This window comes from Eublepharis macularius, chromosome 13, assembly GCF_028583425.1.
Source record: "Eublepharis macularius isolate TG4126 chromosome 13, MPM_Emac_v1.0, whole genome shotgun sequence".
NCBI classification, from domain to species: Eukaryota; Metazoa; Chordata; class Lepidosauria; order Squamata; family Eublepharidae; genus Eublepharis; species Eublepharis macularius.
The window spans coordinates 48157566-48175465 of NC_072802.1; the positions used below are offsets into that span (position 1 = coordinate 48157566).

A 17900-nucleotide genomic window follows, 5' to 3' on the forward strand; every position below is an offset into this window, starting at 1 on the left:
GGAAGACGCGACCAGTCAGAGTAGACATTGTGAACTGTAATAGACCATTTGACTTGGTATAAGGCAGCTTAATATGTTCACTCGACTGTGGAAGGAGTCAGGAAGCAACAAAGCAAGTGTGTGCTAGGAAACACAGGGGGTGCCACCTTGTGAACTGTTGTGAACTTGTCTGAAGGTACCCCAAAGCAAGTGCCAGCCTTGTGTAGATATACCAGAGGAGGGGCTGGGCATGGAAATAGGACACTGCAGCATTTGCAAAAGACATTGGGTACTGCCTGCCCTTCATTTAGTAGTAGGGAGCACCATTCACTTCCAAGACAGCTGGAGATGATGCCAAGGCCTGAAGGGGAACTTGCTCAGGCAACTTGCTCCGCACTGAGTTTTGTGTGAGGCAAGACAGGAGTAGGCCACTGTGACCAACTGAGATGAGCTTCTGATCACCAGCAATGAGGCTGTGAAGGCCATGCAGCATTCTGTGAAGCTGTGCCTTGGCTCGCCGACAGCTGGTGTTCAGGCAGGCACCTCCATTTTGCCTCTTGCAGCTGGATAAGCCCTTTTTTTGGCTCTGCCAAAGCTAAAGGTAACACGACTTCTATTTGTTCCTTCCTGCATAGAAAAAGAGCCAGCAGAAACCCATCTCTTCACTTCCCTTTCTTGGGGACGGGGGTGGGAATGTTGCAAAAGTGTAGTGACAGAGATCCCTGCTGGATTAAAAGGCGCTTTCAATCCCCCCCCCCACTCCCTGCCCAGCACAGAATGAATGACTTCCTTAGCCACTGCATAAACAGATTTCCTTAGCAGGGAGATAGAAAGGTTCTGCCTGTCCAGGAACCTGTCCCCTTGCCACAGAGCCAGGGCATGTGAGCAGAAGAGATGGGAAGGACTCCAGCAAAGGCGGGAGGTGGGGGAGTTATTTTTAGCTCCCAGGTGCTTGTATATCATTCAATTCTGCTTGCTGTGAGAGAAGAAAACATCTCTCCATTGACTCTATTTAAATGCTAAAATTAGACGAATACACGGAAGAGGAGTCTATCAGCAGATGTTAGCTATATTTATGTATTCGGCACGTGAATGGTGAGGGTCTACCATATCATGTATTTAGATACTGCTGCATCAATCTGAGAAAACGTAACAAGCTTAAGTAAGCTCTGATAACCTTCCTGAAGAAGGTTTTAAGTTTGTTAAGTGGGGAAGCAATCCTAAGCAAAATCCAACAAATGTCTATTCAACAAGTCTAACGTGCAGGGAAGTATTCTTAGGATCGCAGTGTAGAAAAATTACAGTCTCAAATATGATGAGTATTTATTTGGGTTTTTAAAACCAAAGTGTTCAATTCATTCTAAATCATGAGCACTATACTGATTGAAGATATTGTATCTCCATACAGACTTTTCAGTACGTGGTTAGTTGCATTTCAAGGCGTATGCCTGCTAGCTGCATTCTCATTGGATAGATGCACGAAGAATGCAAGTTACTCAATCCTTTAAACCTCAGCTTGCATGGTATTTGGCATTCCCTTGATTGGGTGCATTGATTTACAATAATTGATAGAACCATATAATCTGCGAATCATTTTTCACTGTGTTCATTACTATTGTGTCTTAAAGCATCTCTGCCTTTTTATGGTGGCCTTGAAGCATAGATTCTGGGAGGATATCGTTTACAATACCTGATTAAGGAATTGCTCTAAACGGGTGTTCACTTGGAAACTCACTGCAAATATAATTTGTGTGCACATAATTTGTACATGCTTGGATGTAAGGAGTCTGTAAGATGTTGTATGAGCTCGATGTGTTTTATTCTGATGTTTCACTGTATTGAGCCTGACCTATTTTCTCACCCACTGATGCTTTTATGGCCTACTTTTATGCCTACAGTTCTTTGGCACTCTTGATTTTATTGATGGGCTGCTGCTTTAAACATTTATATTGGGATGTTTTTATTTCTAGAGATAAATTTTGTTGAATTACTTAAAAACTGCTCTATTTATGCATTGTTTAAAATGCGTGCCTTTTATTTGTTAGCTGCCTAAAGAAGTTATTCAGAGAAGCTAAATAAAACATGTTTTTGTTTCTCTGTTGTCCATACAGCTAACACAAATAATATATAATTACCAACTTTCTTCCCCCTTCCTGGTTGCTGCTATGTTACTCCATCTTACTCCCATGGTACTCCACTTTTCTCCCAGGCTATTCCCAAAAGATCTCCCAGGTAGATGCTGGTCACACTCAGTTCTGCATATCTTCAGCAGATGAGTTGCATCAAGTGCCTTCCAGACATGCCCTGTATGGAGGCTATATTATCACTGAAAACCATATACTGGGTACAAACTCCCAAGAGCTTCCTTGAGGCACCAGGCTGGCTTCTCTTGAAAACAGAATGCTGGACTAAATGGACCCAAGTCTGATGCAACCAGGTAGCCCTTTTTTCTTTTGCTACCAGGCCACTGGCAGCCAAGGTGCTGAAAATGCACCCCTTGGACTGAAATCCCATAAAATATGGTTGTCCAAGCGAATGTCTATATATGCACTTGTATCAACTACAGAAGATTGATGGCTGTCAATAATGCTGTCAAAGAGACCAAGACCTATGTATCACTGCCCTGGCTGCATTTGGTGTAGGGTTGCCAGGTCTCCTGACTCCCACAGCAGGAGATTGAGAGCCTGGCACTTACCTCGGCTTGTGTAATGACTTCACTTCTGGGAAGTGATGTCATTGTGTGGGTCAAAGGGCGGCTCCTGCATTCACCAAGGGGCTGAATCGGCCTGCTGCAGGGTGCGATTTGGCCTGAAATGGGCCTGCTGTGGGGCACACTTTGGCCTGAATCGGGCTGCTGTAGGGGTGGGAGCATGCTGTGCCACCTGGGGGTGTGTTGCACCTCCTGGAGAGGTGCCCCAGGAAGCGCGCCCCCCTGCTGGCCAAGTAAGTGGGGGCGGGGGGTGGGTGGGAGCAGAGGATCCCCCGTCCCGGGTGGGGGAATGGCACTCCTAATTTGGCGTATCCGTGCCCACTGGGAGGAAAAGGATCATGTTAATCAAGGACGGGTATACAACAAATTATTTTTATTTTTTTTTTAAAAAAGCAAAACTTTGCAAAAAGAAAAGCCAAGATGTATGCTTTGAAATACACAAGCTGAGCACACATAACTGCATCATTTACAGTGCTTGACCTATGCAGACTAACATCCTTCTAAGTCCAGTGGCTTCAATGGATTTAGAAAGTTGTAACTGTGCTTAAGATGGCAGTGTAAGTCTGCTGCTGATAGTCTTGAAGAGATAAGGCCAGAAACGAACCTCGGAGACTCAATGCAGGTCCTGCTCTGCCCCTCCCTTGCATTTTATCAGGAGCTGCCAATTTCTAGCCATAAGTGCTAATTTTTTTTAATTCACTGTATGGAATAGATCTTCTTGCTTTTCCCTACTGCAACAACAAATGTACTGAAAACTCTTCAAACCGTTTACTAGCTTGTTATTTCATACCAGTTTCTTAAAAATAAAAAAAGCAGGTAGAGAGTCTCCCAGCAGCTCCAGTTCGGGCTCCCTCCCCTCTGCTCTCTGCTGTCGTACCAGACCTCGGCCCTCCACTGGATAATAAGAAGAACATATGGCGAGGCCTGTGCGCCAAGCAAAACAAAGGAGCCCGTGACCAAAGCATTTCATTCCAATGAAATAACAGCCCCTCTGGCAGTCGAGCGAAGCTTTGCGGCAAAGCTTGCCTTGGAGTGTGTGCACACAGACAGGAGAGCACACACTGGCAACGGGGGTTAATGAGCTTTTTAATATCTCAGGCTGGGGCTGCCAGTGATCTCTTAGACTACAGAACCCTTTGATAATTGCATCAAAGGGCTTTTGGGGAGGAAAGGGGGTAGAAGAGAGAGGGCAACATCTGAAAACTGCTTTATACTGTCATATCATGAGTCCCTCTAGTCCAGAATTGTCTACTTTGCCTCTCTCCCTTGGAGTGCCAATGACTGAATGTGGAAACTTCTGCATGCCAAGCAGATGTGCTCTCTTCTTTCTCTCCATCTGTCTAGATTTTTCTCCTGCCTTTCCTCCACGGAACTTAGGAGAACGTATAGAATTTTCTAAGGTTGCTAACTCCAGGTTGGGAGTTTCCTGGAGATTTAGGAGAGGAGCCTAGGAGGGTGGAGTTTGGGAAGGAGCTCAGCAGGGATGGGATGTCATAGAGTCCACTCTTTGAAGCTGCCATTTTCTCCTGGGGAAATGATCTCTGTAGTCAGGAGATTAGTTGTAATTCTAGAACTCAAGATCCCACCTAAAGGTTGACAGATCTGTCATTCTCTCTTCTTCATTGTTTGTCTATACAATAACCCTGTGAGTTCGGTTAGGTGGAGAATGTGGGGCTTGGATCCTGATGAAAATTTCCATAGCTGAAAGGACTTCCATCCATGGAGCATGATTTTCTTGTCTCCCCCTCCCCTCCTGCTGCAATTCCAGGACATTTCAGGGGGGATTTATTTTGGATGGAGAGGGAGGATGGAAGAGAGAAAGTCATGTTCTTGCTGCAGCTGGAGGGGGAGGCATTTTGTGGACAGGCAAGAAAGATGCATTCTTGCTGCAGCCAGGACATTTGAGGTGGCATTTTTTGCTTCAGTGGAGATGGCGGAGTCAAGTTCCACATGTACGAATCTTTCTGTCTGTGAAAATGTTCAGCAGGATCCAAGCTGGGAACTGACCCAAGGTCGCCTACATAGCTTCATGGCAGAGTGGGAATTTGAACGTGTCTCCTAGATCTCAGAGGCAAACTAGATGTGATGGGGTCTTTATGGCTGCCACCATTTTAAAGTGATTTGAAAATGCCATGGGGGCCATGGCCCAGAGTGACACTCTTGTCCCCCTCTCCCATACTTTTGCAACTGCCAAAGCAGCCAAGGGAGCATGCACGTGTAGCTGTTTCAGCACTTGAAAAGGCGAGCAGGGTGGGGGGTGGACAAGAGTGCTTCAGCCTGGTGTGTTGCAGGCCTGATGATCGGGCCCTTGCATCATTTCAAAATCACTTTTAAATGGCAGCGGTGTCCCCTTGGCGGCCATGAGGATGCCGTCACATCTAGTTTGGCTCTTAGTCCAACACTCTAAGTACTGTAACACACTGGCTACTCTGCACCAACAATGCAGCCTCCTGTCCCAATATGGTGGATGGTGACAGGCAAGTTCTCCAGGTTTCAGTGAGAAGGTACAGGGGCTCCTGCCTGCCTCTAAACAGTATTACCTGAACTGGAAGCTCTTCTTCCTAATCCCAGATGTAGCGGTGAGGGAAGTGTTATTCCGTGCAGGGCTCAGAAGCATGGGTGTGATTTCTTTTTTAAGAGTTGAAACTTATGCAGATTTATACAGAATACTTGTATTTAGCACTTTTATAGAGAATTTACAGATTTTTTTTTGGTGTGAAATGCCTCTCACACATTATCTTAGCAATTCTCATGCCTATTTTAATTATAAACATTGGATCCTGTAACTCCTTTCCACTTTTGGATCCTATGCAGGAGTGTGCAATTTGATATCGCCAACACAATAAAAAGCCCAATATTTCATACACTGGACGGGCAATATCCAATACTGCTCCTGCCTCCTCAACATGATTCCTGATATTACTAATCCGAATAATACTGGAATCAAGGATCCTGCCAGAGAGACAAGAACAGGTAGGGGTGCGTTCTCTAGCTGGTTGACAGTTCATTTGTGCTTTAAATTTTAAAGAGTTGTTATCTTCAGTGGGGTAAACCAGGCCTCCTTCTTAAAAATAATGGCTGTTTAAAGGGCAGATGTGCCACCAATCAGCTGGAGGCCAAGGACCCTTCCTTTCTCTCCTTCCTGTCCTTCTCCCATTTTCATTCCCTATGGCAAAGCTGGAAAGGGCATGATTATAATTTTGATTAAATATTGGGAGTATTGTTCTGATATTTCCGGAATGACTTTCCAGAATAATCCCAATATTTTACAAAAAATTATAATCTTGACGATCCCGACACAGAATTAAAACAATTATTTTGCTACTGCACACCTCTAACCCCATGACTCTTCTCCACCAACTCTTCCTCCCACAGAAAAAGACTTCCTTCAACAACAAACAAGCCTTCTGATGGAGAAAAGCCTGTCTCCATTGCGGGGGAAAGTCATTCTGTATTTGGAAGACATCTTTCTCTGTTGAAGGAAGACTGAATGGAAAGGAGTCATAGGAACTAACATCAGTTAATTTGTGAAACCAAATTTGGCTCATAGATGATCTTTCAAATCATGGTTGGCCTCAGCAGATGCTGTTTTCAGTGGGGTGGATCCAACCATCCTCTGTGAAGCCTTCCTCCAATGGAAAAGCCACTTAAGTTGGAGGAAGGCTTCAAACTTGAGCCAAAAAGAAAAGTGTGGTATAAATATTTTAATAAATAGATGAATAACCTTTGCTCAGTGAAGTGGTAGGACTGGTGTAGGACTCCACTCCCTCATTGCCTTTGTTCTTTCCCCTGTCTCTTCCCAAGAGTTGTAGATGGTTATACTCTGTGACAGGGCAGCCATGGGAAATAAGCCAGGACTAAGCACTGACATCCATGTTCATACACTAAGTGAAACCATAGCTAAGACTATCTTTGGTCAACAACAAGCCAGCTACTAAACATGGTTTCAGTTCGTGGTTTAATGACCCCTAAACAACCAAAGCTGTAGAGCAGCCTGCATTCAGACAGTCGCACAAATCATAGTATGTTTAATTAAACCACAGTTTCATGTAACATCTGAACTGCAGCAGTCAGTCATTGCCAATGATTACTAACAATGGTAGTGGTGGGGAAATATGAAAAATGTGTATGTGTAATAGACAGAATATGCAACTAAGTGGTACAAAATGGGACAGCCATGTGCTTGGACAGCTTTTAAAATAGTGTTAAACAAATGCAGGTAGGTGAGATCAATCATAACCATCATAGTTAAATAGAACCTGCACTTATGGAGGCAGTCTATCCCTGACGACAAGATATTTAGAGACAGAGCAACAAGGGACAGCTGTCATCTTCATAATCTGCTCTTCAGCTTTCTAGAGCCCCTCATGCTGGCTGTTGTTGTGCTGCATTAGAGGATCTGATCCAGTGGGGCATCCTCATGCAAAGTTTTTTTGGGGAGTGGGGTGGGAGCTAGTAGGGATGAATGAGGAAACAGAATTTCTTCTCAAGGCCCTGTGTGAAGCTGTCCAAACCCACACTGCACAAAGCAACCTCCTTCCCCATCTGCACCCCCAGAGAAGAGAGCAGCCTTCTTGCAAACAGAGGTGGGGGGGGGCAGGGGAAGCTCTCACCATCCCTGTTTATACAAAACCTCTGACCAGCAGCAAGCGCCAGGAAATGCACATACACAGACCCATTCAGTCAGTGCCCGTAGCCAGCTCTGCTTCACAAAAGGAGTCTCTATTCTCAGTTTTAAAAAAACTCCGCCCGGTGGGCCTCTGTAAACACTGCCCTTGTTATCGTTTCAGTGGGAAAACGGTTTCTGCCGCTCAAGCCACAGCCTTGAAGGGGCGGGGAGGTCCCACTGTGCCCCCCATTCAATAGAGTGGGAGGCAGTTCTCAGCACAGCCAGATATACAATATACAGCCCTGACATTTAAAGATGGGACAGTTTGGAATCAAGCTTCCACGTGTGCTGCTCTGAATTTTTGCATATTTAATTTTTGCATACAAAAGTTGCTGGAATTTGAGAAGGGTGTTTTTTTTTGCGCAAAAAACCATGTTCTGCTTTGTGATCTTTTGCACGTTTTCCTGTGCCTGATCACAGACATTGTTCCCCTCAATTTGCTGCTGCTGAATTGGAGATATTTTTTAACTTCCAAAAGGCTTCATCTTGTATGATCCCAGCAAACTGGGGTGTACTGAATGTGATAATGTCACTGCACCATTTAGCTAATCAGATTTAACTATGGGACAACATCAGGGAGGGGAAATGAAGCCCTCCCTACTGCTCTCACTCCCAAAACGGGGGATGTATCCCTACTGTCAAATCAATGGGGTTCATCTTGTTAGCTGTGCTGGTAGGTCCACCAGCCATCACCACTGTGTGAGGCACACAGGGATATCTGTACCACATTACTTTTAATGCCCCAACTAGTTGCTGCCCCAACTAGTCAAGTACACACAAGACTGGGGAGGAAGTGTTGCAATGGTTGCCCTAGTAATAAAAACGTCTTGCAGTGGGGTGCAAAAATGATTGGGAGAGAAAAATAGTATTTCTGAAATGCCCCTTCCTCATTTCAGGTTAATATTAGACTTTAGTCCTCAGGGATATGAATGTCCTTTGCATATGTAACAATTCTGTGCCCAGGCAACATGCATTCTAAACCAAATTCTGCAATGTGGGCAAATAATCTGAATTAATTTGCACAATTGCTCTTATTTTCATCATTCCAAAGGTGTTACTTTTCCCATAATATATTCCTGTTTTGTTTGGAGAGGAGCAGAGAGTATGCCACTGCTCTGAACTCAAACCAACCACTGGGAAAGATTTTTAAGCAACTCTGCAGTTTTATCAGGTACTGCCTACACACTTTCACCCAAAAGGGCAAGATACTTTCCTCTTTTTAAAACAAAGATGACAAAGCAGAGATTCATAGGAAGCTGACGTGTGTACCCCATCTGGTTCTCTCTGTGCTCTTGCAGGCTTGCAACATAATACACAGCCCTGCCAGTAGCTAGACAAGCTGTCGTTTTTTCCTGCCAGACTTATCCCGTGTCTTAATCCACACAGCTCACAGATTTTAAGCAAATGAAATGTCTTTGGCCTGAACAGAATGTGATATCAGCGGGCTCACCTTTCCGTTATTTCTGCTATCTAGGATTCTAAACCAAGCATGTGTTGTCATTACCAGACTTTTAAAACATGGGTCCCATCCTTCTGTTGTCCTGACCTGTATGGCCCAGGCTAGCCCAATCTTGTCAGATCTCAGAAGCTATGCAGAGTCAGATCTGGGAGACCACCAAAGAAGTCCAGGGTCGCTAAGCAGAGGCAGGCAAGGGCAAACCACCTTTGCTCCTCTCATGCGTTGAAAACCCTAAGGGGTCTCCAAACGTCAGCTGCAACTTGATGGCACTTTACATGCACGTGCATGCACACGCACGCGCACGCGCACACACACACACACTTTTTTTTTATTTTAGCAACCTGACTGATAAATGAAGATGCCTTGCAATTACCCCACTGACAATGACACAAAATTTAGTTTTACTGGTGGATAGATATTCCCTTCCAATTTTTATCATATGAAACTGTTAACAGGATGGAACCAAGTTAGAGCTCTCATTTAGGTAACACATGCCATTCAACTGATATTGCGGGTTTCTTACCAACAACTTTGGGTAATTTCTGACGGCGAAGAGGAATCCGGGGGAGTTTCATGCTGATCTGGCTGAACCTGCCACAAAAATGTCTTGGGGACTTCTTGTTGACTGGGTCCTGATTTGTGCTGCAGAGGAAGCCAGGTGTTTGGTTAGACTTCTGGCAAATGATACAGCACGGATGCAGATTCTGTGATGCGGACTTCTGATGAAACACAATGAGATTGTCTCTTTGTGTTCCCTAAAACGGTCATCCATTTCTTTGCCCATTCTACCCAAACTTCTTTTATAGACCTCCAATATCTTTATTCTTTTACTCTCACTCTACACCACTCTCTTTGGCCTTTGTTGTTCCCTTTGCTCTCATGGTACCTTGGGTCTCCTACAACCACCAGATTAAACCCTCCATTCCCCAAGTGCAACCTTTCCCTCTTGCTACCTCCTACCCTCTGGAACTCAGCCCCCCTCTGACTTTTTTTAGTAGCATATTTAAAGTTTATTAATAGCTTCCTTTTCACTTTGGCATTCCCAAAGCTGATCTCTACCTTTGCCTTGTATGTCTTGCCTTGTCTAGCAGATGTCATCTCTTACAGTGTAAGACTGAAGGCAGGAAGAGGTTTGTCTCTGATTTTGGGGTCAGCAGCTCACCAGACCACCTTGCTCAGCATTCAAGGCCAGATCTCCATCCAAGTGGCTGAGGCTCTGGCTGCACTGCGGGAACCAGCTGTGAGGGAGAAGGCAACAACCACAGCCACGTGGCCTTGCCACATGAGAGATCATAGTGATCGGAATAGCTGAAACACCCCTCCCCCCGTACGCTTTAGCAGGGGTGGAATGGCCCGCAACCTTGGAACTGTATTTTATGCTGTTTGAAGATGTGATTTTATTGTTATTTTTAAATGTATTTATATTTGCTGAATTTTATCTGTTGTAATCCACCCTGAGCCTGGTTACGGGGAGGGTGGGCTAGAAATCAAATCAATCAATCAGCGTATGCCTTTCACTGTATCCCAGACCTGCACAGCCACCAGCCGAGTCCTCCTGAGGTGCTGGCAGAATCTTTGGGCGTGGCTGGCTTCAAGTGTGTTTGGCCAAGTATGACTCTCTCCCACTTTGCTGGCACATCATCTTCACAGGTAGATGTTGCTTTACAGGTAGACATTAGGACCAAAGAAACTGGCTGTCCCTGGTCTAAGTACAGTACCCAGAAATAGCAATAAGCATCCAGCTGTGGAGGAAGGAGCTGGATTACCATTCTCTATTGTGTCCATTTTAATGCAACCCATTTTTACATTTTTTTAAAAATCTGCTATGCACCGTAAGGAAACTAATGGAAAGGCAGGACAGAAATCTAATGGATAATAAATTAATACATAATATGTCCCCTCCATGTTGCAAGGAATCTCATAGCACTAAAACCACCAATGTTAAAGGATATGTTGTCCGAAATACGCCACCCCCAGTCTTAATCTCACCCGTCAGCCGCCCACCCTGATCTGGCAGGGAAAACACTGGTGAGCAGATATCTGAAATTCCATCGGGCAGCTCTTTGCTCTTATAGACACCTGAAACCAAAAGCGTCTGGCCAATGTCAGAACTGAGAATCCCAGCATTTCAACCCATGCAGAGGCTTGGTGTCTTTCTCTGGCCTTGCCTGGCTCTGTTGCCCTTGCATGCAGCCTATTCAATGACTGCTCCCTCCACTAGAGGCTTCTGTAACACCTGCCATAGATTTATCTTCAACACTTACTCCCGAGCTTGGTCTTTCTTGCGGCAAACGCAGCAGCAACACAAAAGTGATAGGAGCAGGATGAGCAGTAAGGTCAGGAGGGCTCCAGCTCCAATTACCCCCATTCTCTGATTGGCCTCTGGAACAGAATCAAAAGAGTTCCCCCCATTAGTGTGCAGGTTGAGGTTCACTGTAGCAAGCCGTAGACTTTCACATCCAAAGACAGGGTTGGCAACTGGCAGATCCCATAAGCTACAATGACAGAGCAACCATTTTATTTTAGAATTCATTGGATACTTACCCATATGGCAATCTCCTGTCAGAGGGTCGCAGGAGTCCTTGTGGCAGTTGCAGGATTCTGCACAGTTCACTCCGTACTGACCAGCTGGGCATGTCATATTGCAGCTGAAGGAAGAATAGTTGGGTGAGCAATAACAAAGGAAGAAAGAGCAGCAGCAACTACTGGTCTTGAGGTTAGTATGTATGCAGAAAGCAAGAGTTTCTCCTTTTCTCCAAAAGAGGACACTGTGGAGGGGTGCATCTCAAGGGATACTTCCTCTGGGATTCTGCATCGAAGTTCCACAATAAGTCATATAAACAAGACAACTTAAACATTTGTAATTAGCCCGCAATTTGCATGTGGGGCAAGAGGGCATTTTTTTTTTTTGGCTGAGGGGAGAGGTAAATTTGAAAATACTGCTTTAATTTTTTTGTTCAAGACTGGGAATGATTAACTGAGAAAGAAGGAATCAGACCTGTGAGGACATCAAGATTGCAATGAGGTTCCAGAGAGAATGGCTGACACCTAGTCCACCCAACACACATACAACTGAATGGAAGACAAGTTTCTAAGCTTTTAGCAACAGCTGCCACCTTGTTTTCATGCTTTATCCTTTTGCGCTTACAAAAATGTCCTATTTTTAAAAATAAAATAAAATAATGGAAGCCGAGTCACTCGAGGATATAGGAAAATTGTTAAAATCATTTGCCAGGATTTCTCAGGGCCAAATGCATACAAGGAGGCACAATTTTCAATATATGCACATGCATACAATATATGCACATGCATACAAGGTTAGTTTCTCTACTCTATTGCACAATGATAATGGTGGCAACACAGAGTGGCCATCCCACAAAAAGGCCTTTTATATGATTCACCATCTTGCTTTTTAATCAGTGCATTTCCCTTCGAAAAGCCAATGTGCTGTATTGGTTACAGTGTTGGACTAGGATCTGGAAGACTCAGGTTTGAATCCCCATTTTGCCATGGATGCTCACTTGGGGCACCCAAGAGGGGCACCCAAGGCAAGATTCGAGTCCTGTTGCACCTTAGAGACCAACTAGATTTCCAGAGAATGGCCTTTCAAGAGTCAAGGAGGGAGCTTTTACCCTTGAAAGCTCATACTCTGAACATCTTGTTGGGCTCTAACATGCAACTAGATTCGAATCTTGTTCTTCTACTGCTGACCAACACAGCTACCCACCTGAAACTACCTTGCAGCAGCTGTTATCTCTCAGCCTAATCTACCGCAAAGGGTTGTGAAGATAAAATAGGACAGAGAAAACTGTTTCTGTAAGCTGTCTTGGGTTTCCATTAGGAATAAAAGTGGTGTACAAGTATCTGAATAAAATGTGAATCTACATGCATTTGTGTGTTTGACCAAGACACTTTTTTTTGATAGTTCTGGACAAAAGTGATATTTCTTCTTAAAGACAAGATGATTTCAAATATGAACTTCCACATATTGTTTACTTTAGGCAGAATTCAGCATCCCAAGAGACTTTATTTGGGGTTGGGTCAGAGGGATTCCTTAGAAGACAGAAGGTAGATTCTGGGGTGCAACAGAAAGCACACTGGACTTCCAGATAGTCCAACAAGACCTCTTTCTGGGCTTTCCTCTAAGAATTTAAAGGCTATGGATTTGAGTCCCACCAGAGTTCAGTCTGGGAAAAGACTGAATGGTAGAACAGGTGCTTTGCATGAAGGTCTCCAGTTCAATCCCTGGTCTTCTAGTTAAAAAAGAGTTCTTGGCCAGGAAAGACCATTTTGTGTCCAAGACACCTGAAGAATGCTGCCAATATTGGCTCAGATGTATTTAACTCAGTGTAAGGTAGTTTCATACATTCAGATGGTAACTTTAAAAGGATTAAAAACAGACTATACATGATTTGTGGGTCTCTCCATCAGCTGGTTGTTCTTCAGCCACAAAGCACAACAGCTTGTTTAATTTGGGTGGAATCAGGAGAAAGGCATCACTTGCATACTGCACCACTTGCATGGGACAAAATTCTATGAGGCACGAACACACTCAAAGTAGGGGAATATTTTTAAGTAGCAGAATGTGGGGCTGTTACAGGGGGTCAGAGACTTTCATGGCACAGTGGTGCATCCTTCTTGATCTCTAATCATTTTATGGTTTGTTTTTACCCTGAGGACATTTAAGGCCTATTTTAAACTGCTTTGTGATATATGTTATGTTATGTTATGCTCTGCTGTGTTTTGAATGGTGAGTTTTAATATTTGTATGACGATGGTTGTTGGGGGTTTTCCGGGCTGTATTGCCGTGGTCTTGGCATTGTAGTTCCTGATGTTTCGCCAGCAGCTGTGGCTGGCATCTTCAGAGGTGTAGCACCAAAAGACAGAGATCTCTCAGACTGAGAGATCTCTGTCTTTTGGTGCTACACCTCTGAAGATGCCAGCCACAGCTGCTGGCGAAACGTCAGGAACTACAATGCCAAGACCACGGCAATACAGCCCGGAAAACCCCCAACAACCATCGTTCTCCGGCCGTGAAAGCCTTCGACAATACATTTGTATGACGCTTTATGTTTTCATTATGTTTTATTTTTGTAAGCTGCCTTGGGCAGGTTCCCTGAAGAGGCGGCATGGAAATTTTCTTTACAAAGTAAGTAATGCTTTCATCAATGCACTGTACTGATCAAGCCATTGGAGTCTGGAGGTCCATGCTCGTCAAGAGCTGCACAGTGTCCCAGTCACCATTTCAGTATAATTCAAAGAGGCATCTCATGATGGGAGGGGGCAAAGCTGCTGGATGGGACATCAGCTGCCTGTGCTCCTTATCCACTGGAGTCTCCCAGGAATCCAGGCATTTGCATGCCTTACGAACATCCCAAGCATCCCTTTGGCTCTGGTCCTCGCCTCCCCAGTGCCACGTGCCAGTTGGCATAGAGAACATGGACTCCACAGGCCCTCACAACAGCTGCATGCAGGCACGCTCCATTGGCAGCACTTAACAGAGTCTGTTTTTTGGGGTTGATGCTGGATCCTGCTGGTTTCTGAATGCTTTATACTATTCCCTTTTGTCTTCTGATTACTCAGTTGTTGTGTTCTACATTTTTTAAACTGCATTTTGTAATTGAGATATTACTCTGCTGTAAGCCAATATGGGGGTAATTTTATACCAAAAAAGTACATTTAAAAATAAAACAAATGGATAAAAACATTGTCAGGGTATTTTAAAAAGACCGAGGGTCTTGGGACTCTATATATGTTGAAACTGTGTTAAATTTTGTTCCAGCTGGAGAAGTCCACTTTCCAAGAATCTCAGATTCTTTTTAGAACTTTCCCTTCTATAAGTTTCTAGCCCTAACACTTACAAAGAAAAGCTAAAAAGCCCTGGTGCAGCCTTCAAAGCCAAATAGGCCCAGTATGATTTCCAGCAATCAAGGGTGAGGTTTTAGTGTCCTCCCCCAGCCCCAGACTCACAGGAACAGAAATGGTCCAAGGAGATTCACCCAAGGATATTTTGAGTTTCTTTCCACTGATCCACCCATCTTTTCTTGCAAGTTTTCCAGCATGCTGATAGATTTTTCAAAATCATTACTATCGCTCTGCTTCCAATTTGCTGTTTAGTATTCATCTTGTGCGGCTGATGCTTTTTACAGTGTTAATGTGCATATTATTATATTGTCCTGGGTCAACTTTTACACAGGTTTCTGCAGAAGGGTGACCAAGTAACACCACCAAGGCGCACGGATCCTAAGGCTGAATCTTTCTCTCCCATTTCCTAGCTCCCCATCAATTCACACTTCCAAGGAGACAAGAAGCTTTTTTTTTTGCTCAGGGCTTTCAGATGCAAGAAGCCTTGTTAAGCATAACAGTAACAGAGAGCATACCAAAAGCCAGAAGATCAGCCTGGGGCCACTAGAGAACTCTAGCTGCAGTTCATGCTCTGGAACCCATCGCCCCCCTTTCTATAACTGGCAAGACATCACTTCTTCATGAATAAGTCACAACAGAGGAACTGGGCTAATAAGCTCTTGGCAAGGAGTTGCTTTCTGCCTGTGATCTTTGCACTCTGAGGATCTCTTTGCCAGAAGGAAAGAGAAATAACTTTTGTCTCCTTTCATGAAAGTTCCTGGGCTAGACTGATATGCAAGGGAGGTGTACTGGGGTGTTGCTACCGTTGCCGTTAGCATATACAACCTAGCACCACTGCTTGAAAAGTTATTTGCTATTTTCTTTTTATGATAAATGTGGTTATCAAAGACAAAATGCTATAATGTTTCATTCCTTATTCTTTTCCTAAAACTGGACAGCCTCTTAAGCCTGTGGCCAACAACCAGTTTTACAAGAAGACTACTTCGAGGAGGTGTAAGCCAACTCCCACTCCCACTTGGCAAAGTTAACAGCCAGAAGATGCAGAGCCACAACCACCAGGCTTCCTGCAGATTTCTTCTGACTTTCAGTTGGCAACTGGAGGGACATCTTGAGTGCAGAGCCCTTGCTGGTCCTTGCTATCTCTCTTCTCCTTAATACTGACAGAAATCAGATGACAGAAACCATTGTAGAGTGCATCAACGATTCCCTAAAACTTCACACACTGATCAGTTTGTCCAAGGCTTTGGAATTCTGCACTAGAATCTAGGAGCCCGAGTAGATGTTACATTTTTAAACCAATTAGGTCAGGGAAACCCTGACCCAACTCTTACTCTTTTTAATCAGAAGGGAACCGCTGGGGATTAATTTTTCTAAGCACCATATGGGCCTGATTTATATTAGGTCAAGGCAGATGCTACTTTTTAACAAGTTGGGTCAAGGAAACCCTGACCCAGCTCTCACTCTGTTTAATCAGAAGGCAACCGCTGGGAATTAATTTTCTAAGCACCACGTGGACATGATTTATACTGGGCCTACAGCATGAGGGGAGGGGGTTTAGCTGCCCCCATGCCATTTTCCCAATCTGAAATGGTCAGAGGGGGCTATTTGCCCAGTTGGGGAGGGGTTGGGATACACAGCTATGGCTTTAGTTAACTTTTTCTTTTATGGTCATCGTCATCTTCATGTTTAAAGACTGATAATTGTGTTAAAAGAAGAAGCCTCACATCCCTGTCCATAGAAATCCCAACTGAATTACTCTCATTTTTAGCAAAAATTGCCAATAGCTAAAAAAAAAAATTAGATTCTCAAGCTGCTTGTTTTATTGTGAAACTATTTTTCAGCCCACAGAACAAACTGCCTAAAAAAGATTTTGACATCTCCTTCCTCGACATCAATCATCACTCCATCTGACTGTGAATGTGATGATCCTGTTCCTAACAGTAGGGTGGTGAAATAGGACTACCCACAGACAAGGTAAGAGCTTTGAGGACTCCCCAGCTATCCAGGAAAAGACTGACTGGATTTTTTTTTAAATGTAACATCTCTCTTCTCACACAGCACAGAAAGCACCGAACATGCTCACTGCCCTCCAGCAGCCACAGAATGTTGAGGACAGTTGAGTGTCAGTTAAGGGGAAAAAAGGAGGAGGAAAAGGGCCAGCCCAAGGAATTTTGGCACTCTAGGCAAATTACTTTGCCACCCACTCCACAATGTGGGGAAGCTACTGTTAGCCCTCCCCATCCCTCCCACACCACAGGGAAGCTCCCCCCATTCATGCCGTCCTCACTGGGCCAGGGCTGCAGCTTGCTCCTTTTGCTTTTAACTTATTACTGCATGTGTCCATCTCCATCCCCCTCTCCTTTTTTTTCTTTTTCTTCCACCATCTCTTTAAAATAAAATGTTTGGAAAATGTCTGGAACATTGGTGGTGACAGCCCCCTCCCTTAGCGTGAGGCATGATCCACTGTTAGGTCAGGACCCATCACTTGAAGACCACCTCACTGGTTGCATCCTGATTCAATGGCCATCCTAACTAAAATACTGGCAAACAAAGAAAGCACTGAAGATTGCCAGTGGCGGACAAACTCTTGGGGATTTGACCCCTCATCCTAGGGTTGCCAGGTACTCCTCACCTCCTGTTGGAAGGATGGAGTCCCTGGCATTTACCTTGTGCACTGCATGAGGTCCTCTTTTGTGTGCGTGCCCCAGAGCCGGCATGATGATGTCACTTCCAGAAATGACATCACGCTGGCAACGCAAGCACTCCTACGCTATGCACGGGGCTGATTCAGCCTGTTTAGAGCCCAAATCGGCCGCAAATGAAGTGCGAGGAGTGCGATGACTTCACTACCAGAAGTGATGTCATTGCATCAGCGTGTGCAAGAAAGGATCCTCATGAACAACGCGCAGTAAGTACAAAGCTCTCCCTACCTCCTGGTGGGAGTTGAGCGGGCTTGTATAGTAGGGCTGGATCCTGACTAGGAACAAAGCTACAAAAAAGCATTTAATATATTGATACCCTTTCAAAAGCACCTAAAATCAGCTGCCTGAGGCAGTTGTCCCAAATCTGCCTTATTCTAGGGCTGGTTCTGAACTGAAACCCCACTTTGGAGAATCCCTTTCCGGGGTCTGCTGAACCATGCTTTCTCCTCTGACTTTAAGATGATCAGTTTCCCATTCCTAGGTATAACGATTGATTGCTCAAACTGCTGCATGATG

General features: G+C 44.5%; 1 protein-coding gene across 2 annotated transcripts in view; it reads right to left on the minus strand.

The window, feature by feature from the left end:
- Window positions 1-17900, minus strand: part of SCARF2 (scavenger receptor class F member 2) — a 65014-nt gene that overhangs the window by 16215 nt on the left and 30899 nt on the right. For both annotated transcript variants that reach the window (XM_054997105.1, XM_054997107.1), the window contains 3 exons: window positions 11362-11465; window positions 11082-11199; window positions 9341-9459 (listed from right to left, as the gene is read on the minus strand). In XM_054997105.1, the coding sequence (XP_054853080.1) occupies window positions 9341-9459; window positions 11082-11199; window positions 11362-11465 (341 nt within the window). The remainder of the gene's footprint in view (window positions 1-9340; window positions 9460-11081; window positions 11200-11361; window positions 11466-17900) is intronic.